Here is a 19218-nt window from a genome sequence, read left to right on the forward strand (position 1 = left end):
AAGGTAACACAAAGGGAATTTAGATGTATGTATACGAATGCTAGAAGTCTAGGTAACAAAATGGGGGAACTAGAGACAATAGCGAGACATGACATATTGGATATCATTGGCATAACAGAAACATGGTGGAATGAAGAAAACAAATGGGACACAGTACTACAGGGATACAAACTGTATAGAAGAGATCGAGTAGGGCAGAAAGGTGGAGGTATTGCTCTATATGTTAAGGAGGGAATAGATTCTGTTGAAATGGTTACAACAGATATGAAAGAGAAGCTTGAGTCACTCTGGATCAAAATTCCTGGTCAATATGGTGCAGATACGAAAATTGGCCTTTACTATCGTCCCCCAGGACAGGCGGAGGAAACTGACTCAGAAATGATGGAAGAAATCAAACAAGAATGCAAGACGGGCAATGTAATTGTATTGGGAGACTTCAATTTCCCAGGGATAGACTGGAAACTAGCAACCTCCGACTGTGGCAAGGAGGCCAAGTTCCTGGATGTGCTAGGGGATTGCTTCCTGGAACAAATGGTAAAAGAGCCGACAAGAGGCAACGCCACCTTGGACTTGGTCCTAAATGGCCTCACGGGACCGATAACAGAAGTGGAAGTCGTGGTTCCACTGGGAACGAGTGATCACAATGTAATCAACTTTAAACTTGACATCGGGAAAGGGAAACATGCCAAAACCTTAACCACCACCTTAAACTTTAAAAAGGGTAAATACGATCGCATGAGGGCCATGGTAGAAAAACGACTAGAGAAGATGGTGGACAAACTTGAAACGGTAGATCAGGCATGGTCCCTACTGAAAAATACTATCACAGAAGCACAAGATCTCTACATTCCGAGGATTTCCAAAGATCGGAGAACAAAGAGCAAAAGAGAACCGGCATGGCTTACCATACAGGTGAAGGAAGCCATAAAAGAAAAGAAGGACTCTTTCAAAAAATGGAAATGCATAAAGACAACCGAAGCCTGGAACAAACATAAAGATGATCAGAAGAAATGTCACAAGGCGGTGAGGGATGCCAAACAGGATTATGAGGAAAAAATAGCCCAGGAGGCCAAAAACTTCAAGCCCTTCTTTAGATACGTGAAAGGGAAAAAACCTGCAAAAGGGAAAAAACCTGCAAAAGAGGCAGTGGGACCCCTGGACGACCAGGGAAGAAAAGGGTACATCAAGGAAGATAAACAAATCGCAGACAAACTAAATTCCTTCTTTGCGTCTGTCTTTACGAAGGAAGACACCTCAACAATACCTGAAGCAGAGAAAGTGTTTCCAGGAGAAATAGAGGACAGCCTCACCACAGTTGAAGTGGACTTAGACCAGATATACTATCAGATCGACAAACTTAAAAGTGACAAATCCCCTGGACCGGATGGAATTCACCCGAGAGTCTTAAAGGAATTGAAGGTTGAAATCGGAGAGTTATTGCACAAACTTGCAAACCTGACAATCAGAACTGGACAGATACCGGACGACTGGAGGATAGCGAACGTCACGCCAATTTTCAAAAAAGGATCGAGAGGGGAACCGGGCAACTATAGGCCTGTGAGTCTTACGTCGGTCCCCGGCAAGATGGTTGAAGCACTGATCAAGGATAGCATAGTCCGGCACTTGGACGCACACGACTTGATGAAACCCAGTCAACATGGATTCAGGAAAGGGAAATCATGTTTGACGAATTTACTCCAATTTTTTGAGACCGTAAACGAGCAAATTGATAGTGGGAAGCCTGTGGACATAATATACTTGGACTTCCAGAAAGCGTTCGACAAAGTTCCACACGAAAGACTTCTCAGGAAACTACAAAGCCATGGCATAGAGGGAGATATACAAAGATGGATAGGCAAATGGCTGGAAAACCGAAAGCAGAGAGTGGGCATAAATGGGAAGTTCTCCGACTGGGAGAAAGTGACTAGTGGTGTACCCCAGGGCTCGGTACTTGGGCCGATCCTTTTTAATATTTATATCAATGACCTGGAGGAAGGAACATCCAGTGAGATCATCAAGTTTGCAGATGATACAAAACTATGCCGGGCAATCAGATCGCAGGAGGATAGAGAGAAACTCCAGAGCGACTTGTGTCGGTTAGAAACATGGGCGGAGAAATGGCAGATGAAGTTCAATGTGGAGAAATGCAAGGTAATGCATTTAGGCAATAAGAATAAGGAATACGAGTATACAATGTCAGGTGCAACTCTGGGGAAGAGTGAACAAGAAAGGGACCTGGGTGTACTGATAGATAAGACCCTGAAGCCGTCGGCACAATGCGCGGCAGCGGCAAAGAAGGCAAATAGAATGTTGGGCATGATAAAGAAAGGAATCTCGAGTAGATCGGAGAAAGTTATAATGCCGCTTTATAGGGCAATGGTCAGACCACACTTGGAATACTGCGTCCAACATTGGTCTCCCTACCTAAAGAAGGATATAAAACTGCTGGAGAGGGTGCAGAGACGAGCAACAAAACTGGTGAAGGGTATGGAGAGACTGGAATATGAGGATAGACTTATAACACTGGGATTGTTCTCCCTTGAGAAAAGGAGAATGCGTGGGGATATGATCGAGACCTTCAAAATACTGAAAGGAATCGACAAAATAGAGCAGAGAAGATTATTTACACTGTCCAATTTGACACGGACTAGAGGACATGGAATGAAGCTGAGGGGGGACAGGTTCAGGACTAATATCAGGAAGTTCTGCTTCACTCAGAGAGTGGTTGACACCTGGAATGCCCTCCCAGAGGAGATTATTGCGGAATCGACCATCCTAGGCTTCAAGAGCAAACTAGATGCATATCTCCTTAAGAGAGGCATATAAAGATATGGTGGACTATAAATTACGCCAGGTGTACACCTGGCGGGGCCTCCGCGTGTGCGGATCGCCGGACTTGATGGACCGAAGGTCTGATCCGGTGATGGCAGTTCTTATGTTCTTATGTTAACCCAACCCGCGGAATTAGAAGGCAAAAAAACAGATTCAATGGGCGCAGAATTGAAGTTGAACTTCTCAGCTCCGCGGAAGAAAATGAACTGAGGAGACACGCCCGGACCATCGGGCGGGAAGGCACTGGCGCATGCGCGGTGCGGGCATCTCGAAACTTCTAAAGTTTCTTCAAGCAAGACATGCTTGTGAGACGTCCGTATCGGGGCTCTGTCGGATGACATCACCCACTAGTGAGAATACCTGCCTGCTTGTCCTGGGATAACTATTTGTAACCTAAAAAGACCCCCCCAGTCCCACTTCCAGCCACCAAAACTTCCCATCTTACTCTACCCTAACCAACCACCCTCCCCACATGGCACATTCACCTTTCCTGCCACCCCCCCCCCCCCAAGTCAGTAGCAATAGATGACTCTAAGTACAGCTTTAATTTCAAGTGTATAGCACCAGTCGGAAGTCCTGACTTGGTACAATCCACTGTGCTTTCTCAGCTAGATTATTGTAACTCAGTTTATCTGGGCATTAAGCAGAGCAGTCTAAAACGACTTCAGTTAATACAGAATACCATACCATATTGTTTCTTATACCCTGCAAATGTCATTGCGGCTTATACAAGATTAATAAGGTTAGCAACATAGACATTATGAATCAAGCAAGACTATAATAAAAATAGATGTGTTTTTAGCACCTTCCTAAATTGAAGATAGGAGGTTTGATGTAAGCAGGTTCTTGAAACTCGAAGGCAGATTCAAAGAGTGATTTCCTCTGAACTTGACGTGGAGAGGGAAGATGTAATTTATAGCATTTAGTCATTCTTGAGTACAGAAGGAGTGTGAAACTTGGATGGCTGAAGTTAGCCCAGTCGAGCTTTCTCCATATATAGGCCCTGTGAACCATACATGCAATTTTAAATTGAATTCTATACTTGACTGGCAAGCAGTGGACTGGCCCTCTCAAAATCGGGCCTTACGGAAGATCAGTCTAGTCGGTGTGTTCTGGAGTAGCTGCAACCTCTGAAAGTCCTTTCTTTGTGATGTTGCAATATAAAGAGTTGCAATAATCTAGATATGGAAGTAGAACTACTCGAGTTACTGTCCGAAAACTAGTTGGACTCAGGACTGATCTTATTGTCCTCGACTGCTTCAATCTGAACAAAAAATCTTTTGAACAGTGAGGTAGTTGCTCGCCCATGGTGAGATTGGAATCTAGAATTGCTCCTAATAATTTTGACATTTTGTTAATCATGAGCTTCTCATCTTAGGATAAAGGTTAACTCTGAGTGAGGCATTGCGTTGTGATCACCAAACCTTATAGCACATTCGTCTTCTGCTTGTTTAATTTAAGGAAGTTCCGCAGTGACCATTTCCTTAGATCCTCAATCAGAATAGATATATGTTGCAATGTATCCATGAAGGAGGAGTTGGCTACACAGAGGAGAAAGAGATCATCTGCATATTCTCTCTTAGTTACATCTTTTTATCTTGGAGGCATGATGAATCATTCATCATACTGCAGCTAAGCTCATTTTTGGGAAATGTTTCCCTTTGTTGATAAAGCTTCACTGACTCCCAGTTCACTTTAGGATCCAGTTTAAATGCGCATGCATAATCTTCAAGCTTCTCTATGGAATATTTGATCCTTTTGTCCCCTTATGTTGGAATATCCTTAGACTTTGCCATTTGAGAGACACACAAAGATATGTCAGCCTTCCCTTCCTTTAAGGCAGGGGTGTCAAAGTCCCTCCTCGAGGGCCGCAATCCAGTCTGGTTTTCAGGATTTCCCCAATGAATTTGCATAAGATCTATTAGAATACAATGAAAGTAGTGCATGCAAATAGATCTCATGCATATTCATTGAGGAAATCCTGAAAACCCGACTGGATTGCGGCCCTCGAGGAGGGACTTTGACACTCCTGCTTTAAGGGAATTAAATCTGCTGGGAAGCTCTGTCGATCTTTTGTTTTCAAGTTTGTAAAGATCTGGAATGAACTTCCTGACTCCATTAAGCTTTTAGGCCAGCTGCAATTATTTCGTAAATTCTTGAAAACTTTGTTGTTCTCGCAATTTTTAAATGGTTTAACAACAAAATGATAATATTATAGTTATTTTTCTTATGCTTTTCTTATGTACTTTAGTTTTTAATTAGTTCTTCCTTCACCTATGTTTTCTGCTATGTGCTCTTGTCTTAATTATATGTGAACCTAGTCGAGCTCCACTGGGAGATGACCTGGTATATAAATCTTAGATTAGATTAGAAATGAATGCTCTAGTCGGTTACTGCTGTTCGTAACCTGGGGATGGAGGAGAAGAAGAATGTACTCTCCACCCCACTCCTTCTACTGCTCATATGATAGAGTATAAACAGGGCGTGGTGCTTCTGTTTACACCACTGGCTGCCCACCACCTGCTCTGTGCAAATGCGCACAGCTTGCGCAGTGAGTCATGAGGCTCTTGAGAGAAAGGCAGCCAGAAAATGTGTAAATGATGAGGTGGGTTGGTTAGGGAAATGGATGAGAGATAGAAATGACAGAAATAGTTTGAAGAGAAAAGAAAACTGAAAAAGCAACACAATACTTACATAAAGAATGACGAGAAGAGAGGGAGGAAAGAAAGCACCAAGAACAAAGTTTAGGAAAAATTTTTGTCCGTTCTTTGGTATTTAAAATTAGTTGTACAATTTTCACTGTTTCACAAATTCATACTATGTAACAATGAGTGCTGTTCAAAATTTTTGTCCTAAGAGTTCCTGGTGGAGAATAATTTTAATAACCTTTTAAAAATAACAAAAAAACTCCAGTCCTTGCAAAGTCACAGTTGCTATATTTGTTCTCCTGATTCTTTTAGTTTTCAGCTCATTCTGTAGTTTACGTGCAAATGTGTGGTATATGGATAGAGTTTGTACATAATAACATTATATAAATAAGATTTCCAGTGGTATAGGTGCATCATTCTGGACAGTAGGGTATTCTTCCCATGCGAGTGAGCCATGCAGAAGGAATCCAGTCCAGGTTTTCAACCCCTCCTCCTTCTACCGAGGGCTCTGCTGCCCCCTTAAGTTTTTAATTCTGAATGCAAGCCGGAAGGTGTCTTTCTGATCTGCTCTGTATATTTATTATTTTCAGTATTTTTTTCAGTTTTTATATGGCTTTTGGTGCACCAGAGCTCCCCAGTTCAGAGGAGAACTCTGCCTGCGTAGAGAAGAAACAGACTTGGATCTGCAGCCAGCAGGTTAATCCCTTCGGGACCTGTTTGTCCAACCTGCAGAGATATTAGTGGAGCTTGGGGTCCATACCCCTAGTACCTTAGATCACCTATTGAATTGTAGGGGCTTGTATTAGGCATCTGCAGGAAACTCAGCGGGGCTCTTCAAGGTGCCATCTGTGATTTTGTGTCTTCTTCTCCCTCCCCCCTTTCACGTGCTGATTCCACAATGACTTCAGGCCGATTGGCAGCTTGAAGATCTCAGCGGAATGGCTGATTGAGGCAGTTTCTTTTCCCATACCCAGCTACTTCTTAGAGCTGATGAAGGCTGCAGCACCTTCAGAGTACATATCACAGTGAGTAAGGCTATAACAAAATTGGGGGGGGGGGGTTCTAAAAACCCTGGTTTTAAGGGTTTCTGCTACTTCCTATAGTGTACCCCACCTCTAAAATCCTGTTTTCTGGGGGTTTGTTTTTTTTAATACTTTTTTGGCACTAAAAAGCTGCCATGGTGGCCATCTTCAGAAGGACAAAAGTCTCAGACTGCAGGTTCAGCCCGATCTTCTTTCCTAGGAACCAGTGGTCATAGAAGATCCAGACCGCTTTGGTCTTACAGTGTGGCTTTTGAGTGCGCGGTGTTAAGAGTACAAAGGATGCTTAAAGGTAATCTTTGCTGCTCTCCTTAGAGCCAAGAAGCCTGCAACAGTCTCCACTTCAACTAAGGTATAGGAGACTTTTCAGCACTGGTAAACAACTACTTCTACTATTTATCATTTATATAGCTCTGAAAGGCACTATACATTTTGACATTTATAGACTGTCCCTGCTTGGAAGAGCTTACAATCTAACTTGGACAGACAGACATGACATATAGGGTTGGTGATGCAGAACCCAAGGTGAGATGAGTTAGGAGTCGAGAGCACTCTCATAGAGATGAGCTTTTAACTGGGCCTTGAACACTGCCAGACACAGAGCCCGCCTTAGGGATTCAGTCAGCTTGTTGCAAACATATGGCACAGCAAGGCAGAAGGGATCACGTCTGGAGTTGGCAGCTGAAGAGAAGGGCCCAGAAAGGAAGGACTTACGAGCTGAGTAGAGAACAACAGAAAATGTATTTCCATTTAGCGCTCCAATCTCGGTGGTGCTGGCTTTCCCAAATTGCAGGGTTCTCGTGTGCAGAGCCCGAGAATGCAAAGCTCCCCTAGCTACTCATCCAGACATAGCCAGATTCCTAAAAGGGATGCTAAGAATCAGACCACCAGTGAAGCAGCTGCTTCCATCATGCATCCTTAATATGGTTCTGCATGGCCTCAGTCAGGCTCCTTGCAAGCCTATTCAAGAGGCGTCCATGATGGACCTTACAGTCAAGGTGGTTCTCCTCATGGCTATTACCTCAGCGAGAAGAGTCTCAGAGCTGCAGGCACTGTCGTGCAGGGCTCCCTTCAAGATCACGAAGGTGGGAGTTTTCCTATGCATAGTCCCATCCTTTTTGCTGAAGGTCATTTCAGCATTTCATGTCAATCAAAAAGTAAGATTACCAACATTCCAGACCATAAGGTCAAAGAAAAAGGATCAAACCTGAAGAAAACTGGATGCGGCAAAGTCACCAATGAATTCTGACTGTCTGACCATTGTTTGTGCTCACCAGTCAGACTAGATGCAGTAGACCAACATCCTAGGCTACCAGTTCAAGATGGATTCGCATGGCCATCTTGTCAACATATTTTTTTTGTTTGTTTGTTTTTTGTAAATTATCTTTATTGACAACTGCAAAGGAACACACAACCACGAGTGAAACAATCAGAAAACAGAGCATCCAGAAACAGTACAGGATATCAGAACAACAAATAATCGCAGTACAAAAAACCCCATGAGTGGGTTCCCCTCACAATTGACATTTTAAAATACCAAACCCCACCACACAAACACACACCAGACCCACTCACGCAACCCAAACCACAACAATCAGACCCCACACATACCACTAGACAGCCAAACATCCAATCAGCCCAATACTGTCAACATATATTGCCTGTGACAAGCAATCACAGTTCTCCTTGGAAGCGCATTCAACAAGAAGTGATTTTGCCTGAGGAGATTTGTAGGGCAGTGACCTGGTCCACGCTGCATGTATTTTCCAAATTCTATAAAGTGAAGTTGGCAGCAAGGGAGGACACCCTATTTAGGTCCTCAGTGTTATGAGCAGGCGCAGAGGTCCCGTCCTAAATTTCTGTGACTGCTTTTGTACGTCCCTGCTATCCAGAATGACACATCTATTGTACTAGTAAAAGATTAGGTTCTTACCTTGTAATATCTTTTCTAGCAGATAGATGTGTCATTCTGGAACCCCACCCTGTCAGTTATTTCTCTGCCTGCCTACTCTCTCAATTAGATGGTTCATGTCAAAGCTGAGATTTTTATCTCAGTCAGCCCTCAAGGGTACGAAGAATAATGTATTGCTATAGTATATTGGGAAGTGTTTGAATTCCATAAATGTTTCTGGTTTGTATGGTTATTCCAAAGTTTGGATTGTTCCATTGCTTTGTTTAACATGTTTATTATACTTTCAGAGCAGAACAGCACAGTATTTTGGGGAGTCTCCCCATACCCCCTCCTTCTTATATGTATCTAGGGCTGTTGCCTGCTTTGGTACAAACTGAAGGGGCAGCAGAGCCCTTGCTAGAAGGAGGAGGAGTTGAAAACCTGGAATGGATTCCTTCTGCACTGCTCATGAGCATGGGGAGAATATCCTACTGTCCAGAATGTCACACCCATCTACTAGATATTAGCAAGGTAAGAACCTAATCTCTTTTTCTTCAAGTTTTATGTTTTTGAAAGGGGGAGTAGTTAAGCAGTTAGATTTTAGCTCGTGCTCTAAAATCCATTTTTGTTTCTGTAGTTTTGCACAGAACTGAATCAACCAACACTGCCTAATATTCGCAAGTGGAAGGGCCCCCGTGGATCCTGGAAGAGTGCTGTATCCGAGAAACCCTCTGGTCATTTACAGAAGGTACTTTAATCCCAAACTGCTGCCATTGTGTTCAAAACTGTTCCTTCCTGAATCAAAGACAAGTTTTAAGTTTGTTTTGGCAAGTGTCTCTGATCAGTTTGCTTTTTAGGGCCATGGCATTTCCCGTTAACTGGGGCAAAAATGACTTTGCTTCTGTGACTACGGTTGCGACTCTGTCGAATGGCATGATGCTATTTTGCAGCAGTGTCTCTGCCAGGACAGGATATTAGGACAATCTCAGGCACACTGTGTCTCGATATTGGCAAAGAGCTCTGTTCTACTAAAATGTGCCAGTGCTCTTGGCTGCTTTTGTAAGTGAGGGAAGAAAAGCCACATGCAATTCATAGTAGTGTATTGCAGCTGCATGAGTAGCACTTGCCATTTCATACCAACGCGGTCTTTTACAGATGAAATGCTTCATATATGCTGTTATGATTAGAGCAGCCCAGTTGATCCAGAGCCCTTCCCTTGACTGCTTGGCCAGGATCAATGTATAAGTAGAACTATTCAGCATATACCTAACACTACCTAACAAACACTAACAGAGCACCACTTCAGCTACTGCCTCGTGTTTTTGGGCCTTCACAGGGAAGGCCCAAAAACACAAGGCAGTACCTGAAGTGGGTGAATGCGCCACTATCGCGGTGAAGTAAAAAAGATTAGATGAGCCATGGGAAGGGAGGGAGAGGGAGGGACAAAGAAGAACCAGCATAGGACAAAAGAAAGGGGAGGAGACAGTGGAAACAGGAAAGAGGGGGAAAGAGAAGGGGCCTCCTGAAACAGCACATTGTGCTCCCTGACCTCGGGCCCGAGGCATGTGTCTACTGGGCCTACCCTTTAATCCGGCCCTAGTGATAATTTAACCTTGCAATTTTGCTTTCTATTCTAGCAGAATTTCCCTTTGGTTTGCTCTGTCTGAAAAATATGAACACGAGAGAGTGTTTTAAAATTTTATTTTAAAGGCTATGCAGTCAAGTAATAAGCCACAATCAGGGCCAGCACAAGGGTATCTAAATACAAGCAGCAGCATTATGTATTGTCAGAACCAAAAAAGCCCAGACCTTCTGTGATGAATTAAATATTTAACTACAAATGGAAAGAAATTGCTTTAGTGGTTATTCTGAAAATATTTGCAAAATACAATACAGTGGTACCTTGGTTTACGAGCATAATTCGTTCCAGAAGCATGCTCTTAAACCAAAACACTCGTATATCAAAGCAACTTTTCCCATAAGAGTTAGTGTAAACTTGAACAATTCGTTCCACATCCCCAAAAACTTAATTACCATTAGGGACGCCTCCACCGCTGCCTCTGCCACAGACCCATCCACGCGGCTCCTCCAATTCTCCTCCTCTGCTGCTGTTCGCTGCCTCTCACTGCAAGTGGTGCTCGCTAACAAACGCTGCCGCCACAGAGCCCGACTGGATACTGTTGGCTCTGCCGCTCCCGGACGCTGCACTCCCCCCCCCCCCCCCCCGGATGCCACTACCCCCTCTGCTGGGACTCTCAAGTGCTGGTTCACTCCTGCCGGACACACCCCGACTCCCATGCTCCACCCGAGGCCACCGGCGCTGCTATCGCCTCTTCCCCCCCCCTCCCCGACTGGCCCTGTCCTTACCCCTGCACCGCCGGTGATAAAAGTGCCAGGGCCAGTCGGGGAGGGGGGGGAAAGAGGCGATAGAAGCGCCGGTGGCCTTGGGGGGAGCAATACTGTTGGTTCCCGCGGTCGGGTCGGGTGGGGGCTCGCAAATCGAGTCAATGCTCAGTTTACGAGTCAAAAGTTTGCTGAGTGTTTTGCTCGTCTTGCAAAACACTCGCAAACCGGGTTACTCATAAACCAAGGTTTGACTGTATTTCAAATCGCAAAAACTTTAGTTAATGATTTCTGTGTATACTTCACATAATCTTGGGGCACATAAAATTTAATGACAAGCTGCAGGTCGCCGCCTACTGCTTTAGGTGAACCATCAGCCTGTACCCTTGCCCTTCTTCAACTATAGTCCAGCATCTCCCCTTCCTGCCCCCAAACATGTTAAGCATCTCTCTTCTACTCTACTTCCCCTACCCAACATATTCATTGTATCTCTCTCACTCTCTCATATCCAGGCCTGCTTCATCTCTTCCCCTCCATCATTAAGTCACAGCCTAAAGCTATATTGGTGCTGCTCTACTGCCATAGGTAAATACAGCATGGACACATGGACAATTCTTAGCATGCACATTATATGCAAGCTATTTGTGCAGAGAATCGCCAGTAAAGAGCCAGGATTGCAATTGCTAAGTACAGAGCCGTGATTGTAATTGCTAAGTACAGAGCCGTGAGAGCAATTGCTAAGTACAGCTGCTCTCCCTTCCCTGATCAACTAAGCCACAGGTCTCCCCAAGTCCTGCCGGCTCAGCAGCAGAAAGAAAAGTTCCTACACCCACCGCTGCTCGGAACCCCCTCCAACACCCTATACTACCCCCAAAGGAGGGGCCTTAAGTGCCTGGGCTAATCAGAGTCTTAGGCCCCTCCATGATGCATCCCAGGGGAAGGCCTGCCATTTTGAAGAGGCGGGCCTGCCGACCAAGGGGGAGAAGGCATCCCTCCAGCTGGCCTTCATCAGAAAGGTATGGGGGGGACCTATATGGCGGAAGTGAGTGGGCATCTCTCTTTTCGGGGGTGTCCTCGGAATGTTGCCAGGGGTGTCGGGGGGTGGGGCGGTTCTCGGGGTTGGGGGATCACCGGTGGTAGGAGGATGTGGACATCCCTCCTGCCAGGAGTGTCTGGGGGGGTTCGGGGTGTCATGAATCATCAGCAGTGGGAGGGAGTGGGCATCCCTTCTACCGTCCTTCAATTTGGGAGTCTTTCTCTCTTTTTTCTTTCTTTTTTTTAATTTGTGTGCAAGGTGGGGGGGTTCTGAGCTGTCAAGCCTTACTTTCCTATCAGTGTCTTAAGCCAATCAGCCCTCAACACTGACTGAAAAATAAGGCTTTGATAGCTCGGACCCTATCAGAAAATGTTACCCATAAATATGGCACAACGAGGTTAGAGAATCGCCCGTAATACTTCTTTAAATGTTGATGAGGCCATTTTAATATTAATGACCTCTTTGTACTACATTTGCATGGAAGAGTCGGAGACTGCTAGGAAGCTCGGAAAAGACCATTCTGAAAATCGGCCAGTAAAATACTGGCATGCTAAACCAGCTAGAACCGGTTTAGTGACCATCATTAAGGACACATCTGCATAGTGGTAGGGCTGGCCTTGGCTGCAGTAGTTGGTTTAGGAATTATTTTTGGGGGGGCCCTGCTGTAACATTCTTATGTGCAGGATCTGGAAAACTTAGCGGAATTTGGAACTATAGTTACTTATTATTCCTCATGCAGGGAACTGGTTATTTAGTACTATACTTGTGTTTGAAACATGCCAATAATTTTAGCTGATTTCACTTATGTGATGCACATTTCTTTTATGCTCTAATGCTAGTTGCTGTCTTCATGATAAAAAGCAGGCCTGCTTTTGTTGCTATCCAGATTTTAACTCTATTGGTATTTTAGAAAGTAATTTTATAACTGTGTGCACAATTAAAAAAAAACAACAACAAAAAAACATACACACTTTATGTGGATTCTGCTGGATTTTCAAAGCAAAATCACATGTGTGATTCTGCTTTGAAAATTACCATAGGAAATATTTACCTGCTGTTTGGCACATTTCTTAGATTTTCAAGATTATGTTCAAGGTATGTGTTTGCCTATTCAAAAGTATGTGCTTAAACGCGTTGCTCTCCCCAGCCCTGCCCTGCTCCTGAGAACGCTTCCGCTTGTGTGTGCCTAAATTTATCCACATCTGTGTATAAAAGCACATGTCCATAAGTGAAGCCCAATTTACCAGCATCAGAAAATTATCAAGTCCATTTTCAAAAGCTGATCTAGGGTTGGCAGGGGTACTGACAGCTGAAGTGCTTTCCGTTACAAACGGAACGGATGTCTTTTGGTCAATTTTAAGATATTGAATGGCGATTTTGAGGTGGTAGGGCTAAGGCAGGGATCTCAAAGTCCCTCCTTGAGGGCCGCAATCCAGTCGGGTTTTCAGGATTTCCCCAATGAATATGCATTGAAAGCAGTGCCTGCACATAGATCTCATGCATATTCATTGGGGAAATCCTGAAAACCCGACTGGATTGCGGTCCTCGAGGGACTTTGAGACCCCTGGGCTAAGGGTATTGTGAGGCCTGCTGAAAAGTTACCTATCTAACCGTTGCTTCTCATCCTCTCTTGGAGGCAAACACTCTGGGTTTTCAGGATTACCACTAATTAAGTTCCCAGGGGAGTGTGTGGCGCAGTGGTTAAAGCTACAGCCTCAGCACCCTGAGGTTGTGGGTTCAAACCCACGCTGCTCCTTGTGACCCTAGGCAAGTCACTTAATCCCCCCATTGCCCCAGATACATTAGATAGATTGTGAGCCTGCCGGGACAGATAAGGAAAAATGCTTGAGTACCTGAATAAATTAATGTAAACCGTTCTGGGCTCTCTTGGGAGAACGGTATAGAAAATTAAATAAATAAATAAAAATAAACATTGCATATAAATCTCTCCCATGCATATTCATCTTGGTAGTTCTCAAAACCTGGCTGCCTCCAGGAGAGAATTAGGAAGCAATGCTCTATGCACAATCTTCATTAATAGAGTATCGGTTCAAGTCATTTAAAGTTACATTCAATCTTCTTATCAGGCAATTATTTAACTTACAGGAATATAATCAATAATATACCAATAGTATTTCCTCAAGTCAACAATAACTTAACATCACAGAACCTCAGCAGTACAACACTGGGCTCAATTGTTTCATTGCCCTAAGCATTACGTACCATTTCTTCATCGGCTCTTTTATTTAGTGTTTCTCTTATCATTTTAAAGTTTTTGACTTTCATTAAATAGATTTTTTTTAAATTTCACTTTAAATTTCATTTTAAATTTCTCAAAGAGTCTCCTGTTCCAACTTTTGAGTACTTATATGTTTCAAAGTATTTGATAATTCTAATTTCAAATGCTTTTTATTCTTATACTCCTGAGATTTCTTTTAAATACTGTATTTTTCGCTCCATAAGATGTACTTTTTTTCCCCCAAAAAAGTGAGTGGAAATAAGAGTGTGTTTTGTGGAGCAAATACCATACCCCCCCCCCCCGGTACCTTTTTGTAATCCCGGCAGTCCAGCGCTTCCACCAGCAGCCTTCCACACTCCCACAGTGCTGAACACCTAGGAGGACCAACACCTAGGAGGACCACCCCCTATTCTTCTGCTCAGAGGTCAGCAGAACTGCAATTGAGCCAGATCACGGTTCGGAACAGCCCCTATCTCAGCAGCCAGCTCCACCAGCCTACCCACTGGCGGAGCCGTTTCCACTTCAAGCTCCTTGGCCGCCTGCCATGAGTCCCGGCTCTTCGCACCAGGCCTTTGTCTTCCTAGTGGTCCCCGCCACCCAGTCCTCGTCTGCCTCCACTGCGCACGCATGACTGATCCTGATGCTCTTGGGAGAAAACACTGGCTTTAAAGTGTTGGCGAGTGATGGCAGTGACTGAGTGAGACCCAGGCAGAAGAGGTGCGTGGCTGTTCCGGGATTTCGCCTAGTGCGCACTGCTCAGAAAGGGGGATAGCTGGACGAGGGCGGCAGGCATGCTGCAGAGCAGCACATAGGCTGCTGGATTGCGGCTCCCCTGAGCCTGCTTCTTCCTTGCTGGATAGAAGGGGAATGACGCTGGAGAACTGGGAGAGAGTCATACTGAGGAAGTTGAGGGGTGGGAAGCAACATTGCGATATACTAATCTCCTGGTGGGAGGTGGGAGGGACAGGAAGACATAAGAGATGGTGGGCATGGAAGAAGAAAGGATAGAGACACAGAGGGACAATGCTGATCACAGGGGGAGAGGGAGGGACAGGGAGAAAGGTTGAAATGCAGGACAAGACACATACACAGAAGAAAAATGCTGAATATGAGAGGGCAGATGTAGAAACAGGAGAAAGGAAAGGAACAGGATATAGAAGGGAGATAACATAAGAACATAAGCAGTGCCTCTGCTGGGTCAGACCAGAGGTCCATCGTGCCCAGCAGTCCGCTCTCGCGGCGGCCCAACAGGTCCAGTACCTGTGCAGTAATCCTCTATCTATACCCCTCTATCCCCTTTTCCAGTAGGTAATTGTCTAATCCTTTCTTAAACCCCATTACTGTACTCTGCCCTATCACGTCCTCTGGAAGCGCATTCCAGGTGTCCACCACACGTTGGGTAAAGAAGAACTTCCTAGCATTAGTTTTGAATCTGTCCCCTTCTATCTTTTCCGAGTGCCCTCTTGTTCTTTTATTTTTTGAAAGTTTGAAGAATCTGTCTCTCTCTACTTTCTCTATGCCCTTTATGATCTTGTAAGTTTCTATCAAATCCCCTCTAAGTCTCCTCTTCTCCAGAGAAAAGAGCCCCAATTTCTCCAATCTCTCAGCGTATGAAAGGTTTTCCATACCTTTTATCAGACGTGTCGCTCTCCTCTGGACCCTCTCGAGTAACGCCATATCCTTCTTAAGGTATGGTGACCAAAATTGGACGCAGTACTCCAGATGCGGGCGCACCATCGCCCGATACAACGGCAGAATAACTTCTTTCGTTCTGGTCGCAATACCCTTCTTGATTATACCAAGCATTCTATTCGCTTTCTTAGCGGCCGCTGCACACTGTGCCATCGGCTTCATTGTTGTGTCCACCATTACCCCCAAGTCCCTTTCCTGTATACTCTCCTTCAATAATATCCCTCCCATCGTATAGTTGTACCTCAAGTTTCTGCTTCCCATATGTAATACTTTACATTTCTCAACGTTGAACTTCATCTGCCACCTCGTCGCCCATTCCCCTAGCTTGTTCAAGTCCCTTTGCAATTTTTCGCAGTCTTCTATAGTCCGAGCACCACTAAAAAGTTTGGTGTCGTCTGCAAATTTTATTATCTCACACTTTGTCCCTGTTTCTAGATCATTTATGAATATATTAAATAGCAGTGGCCCGAGCACCGAGCCCTGCGGTACACCACTCGTGACCCTCCTCCAGTCAGAGTAGTGGCCTTTCACTCCTACCCTTTGCTTTCTACCTTCCAACCAGTTTCTGATCCATCTATGTACATCTCCTTCCACCCCATGGTTCTTCAGCTTCTGGAGTAGACGTTCATGGGGCACCTTGTCAAAGGCTTTTTGGAAATCTAGATATATGATGTCTATGGGGTCTCCTCTGTCCATTTGTTTGTTAACTCCCTCGAAGAAGTGCAGTAAGTTCGTTAGGCACGATCTACCCTTGCAGAAACCATGTTGACTGGTTATCAGTAGTTCGTTCCTTTCGAAATGTTCATCGATGTTTTCTTTTATCAGAGCTTCTGCCATTTTTCCCAGAACCGAGGTCAGACTCACTGGTCTGTAATTTCCAGGGTCTCCTCTTGATCCCTTTTTAAAGATGGGCGTAACGTTGGCTATTTTCCAATCCTCCGGGATCACGCCTGTTTTTAGGGACAGGTTGCAAATTTGCTGTAGTAGTTCCGCTATCTCCTCCTTTAATTCTTTCAGAACCCTTGGATGTATTCCGTCCGGACCCGGGGATTTGTCAGGTTTTAGTTTTCCTATCTGCCTGCGTACGTCTTCAAGGCTCACTTCTATGGATGTTAATTTTTCTGTTTGACTTCCATGAAAGAATTGCTCAGGTTCCGGTATGTTTGAAGTGTCCTCATTTGTAAATACAGACGAAAAAAACATGTTTAGCCTTTCCGCCACTTCTTTCTCCTCTTTCACAGCTCCCTTCCTGTCTTCGTCATCCAGCGGTCCTACCTCCTCCCTAGCCGGCTCCTTCCCTTTAACATATTTAAAGAATGGTTTGAAGTTTCGTGCTTCCTTAGCTAGCCTCTCTTCGTACTCTCTTTTGGCTTTTCGAACCACACGGTGACATTCTTTTTGATTTTTCCTGTGCTCTTTCCAATTCTCCTCAGTTTTGTCCTTTTTCCACTTCCTGAATGAATTTTTCTTATTGCCTATTGCTTCCTTCACTATTTTGGTTATCCATGCCGGGTCTTTTGTTCGACTCTTTGTGCACCCCTTTCTGAACCTGGGGATATATGTATTTTGCGCCTCGCTCACCATGCCCTTGAAAAAAGACCAGGCATGTTGTACCGTTTGCCATTTTTTGGACGTGTTCCTAAGTTTCTTTCTTACCATTTCCCTCATTGCCTCGTAGTTTCCTTTCCTGAAGTTTAAAGTTGTCGCTATGGTTCTCTTCCCTTTCGGTATTCCTACTTCAACCTTGAACTTGATCATATTATGATCACTGCTTCCCAACGGTCCCACTATTTCTACTTCCTTTGCAGGTCCCCTTAGCCCATTTAGGATTAGATCCAGAGTGGCATTTCCTCTCGTTGGTTCTCTAACAAGCTGCTCCATGAAGCAATCCTGTGTAGCTTCCAGGAATTCTGTCTCTCTAGCGCATTTTGAGCTTCCAAGACTCCAGTCTATCCCAGGGTAGTTGAAGTCTCCCATAATAACTGTGTTCCCGCTTTTGCTTTCTCGCTTCATCTCGGCTTCCATTTCTTCATCGATATCTCCGGTTTGTCCAGGTGGACGATAGTATAGGCCTATCTTTATTTCAGGCCCTTTCTTTCCTGGTATTTTAACCCATAGCGATTCTAGCTTGTTGGCCGTCTCTGCTGTGTCCATTTTTGTCGATCGTATGCTTTCTTTTATGTATAGGGCTACTCCACCTCCTTTCTGTCCTGATCTGTCCTGGCGATAGAGTTTGTACCCCGACAGTGCTGTATCCCATTTGTTTTCCTCATTCCACCATGTTTCAGAAATTCCAATGATGTCTATGTCTTCTGCATTGGCCATGGCTTCTAGTTCCCCCATTTTGTTTCTCAGGCTCCTTGCATTGGTATATATGCAATTTAGATCCTGGTGTTTTGTTGTCTTCATTTCCATTCCCTGCGCTTCTATTTTCTTCTCTTTTGCTACAATCTTTTTAACCTCCTCTTCTGGGTTAGTCGACTCTTGCAATTTGTCCCTTGATTCTTCCCGGCCTTTTTTCCCCTCAGTATCTTCACAGGATACCTTCTTCCGAATCGTCGACGCTTGGACGACTGTCGGCTTTCCCCTTCTTGTTAGTTTAAAGCCTGTTCTATTCCTCTCCTGACGTTGTTTGCTAGAAGTCTAGTTCCTGCCGTGCTCAGGTGTAGTCCATCTTTCCTGTAAAGCTTGCTCTTGCCCCAGAACGTTGTCCAGTTCCTGCCGTGCTCAGGTGTAGTCCATCTTTCCTGTAAAGCTTGCTCTTGCCCCAGAACGTTGTCCAGTTCCTCACGAAGTGGAATCCCTCTTCCTCACACCATTTCCTCATCCACGCATTTATTGATTGTAGTTCTTCCTGCCTTTTCACATCTGCCCTAGGTACTGGTAGGATCTCTGAAAATGCTATCTTCTGGGTCCTCATCTTCAGCTTCCTTCCCAGAATCTTGAACTGTTCTATCAGCTTGCTTCTTCTATAGTCTCTCCTGCTGACATCGTTTGTCCCGATGTGGATCGTTACTGCGGTCTCTTCTGTCTCTGCACTGTCTAAGATCTTTCCAATGTTGTCCACGATGTCCTTGGTTCTTGCTCCTGGGAGGCAGGTAACCAATCGATCCTCTCTCCCTCCTGCTATGTGGCTGTCCACATGCCTCAGGATCGAGTCTCCCACTAGGATCGCCGATTTTCCCTTCTTCAATTTTCGCTCCGGTCTCAGGTCAATGTCCTTGGTGTGCTTCGCTCTTTCTTCTTCTGGGCCTCGACTAGCCAAATTCTCCTCTTCCTGTTTGTTATACAGGACAGATAAGGCTGCAGGAGGAAGATGGTGGACATGGAGAGAGAAGCAATGTTAGATGGAAAGAAGTTACTACAAAGACAAGAAAAATATCGCTTTGGCAGCTTCTTTCGTGGAGTGTTTGTTATGTTTATTTATGATCATTTACCCTAAATCAGTTGTTACATAGTAATCATGGCCCTCAATATCTGACTGAATGTGTATCCAC

General features: G+C 44.6%; 1 protein-coding gene across 2 annotated transcripts in view; it reads left to right on the plus strand.

Annotated features, from left to right (window-relative positions):
* The window catches only part of EEPD1 (endonuclease/exonuclease/phosphatase family domain containing 1), a 223600-nt gene that overhangs the window by 180118 nt on the left and 24264 nt on the right, over positions 1-19218 (plus strand). Inside the window, exon 3 of one of the 2 annotated variants that reach the window (XM_033930202.1) lies at positions 9049-9159. The exons of the other annotated variant lie outside the window; for it this stretch is intronic. Within the exon in view, the coding sequence (XP_033786093.1) occupies positions 9049-9159 (111 nt within the window). The remainder of the gene's footprint in view (positions 1-9048; positions 9160-19218) is intronic. 2 annotated transcript variants of the gene reach the window in all.

The sequence above is a fragment of the Geotrypetes seraphini genome, chromosome 2 (genome assembly GCF_902459505.1).
Source record: "Geotrypetes seraphini chromosome 2, aGeoSer1.1, whole genome shotgun sequence".
Classification (NCBI taxonomy): Eukaryota; Metazoa; Chordata; class Amphibia; order Gymnophiona; family Dermophiidae; genus Geotrypetes; species Geotrypetes seraphini.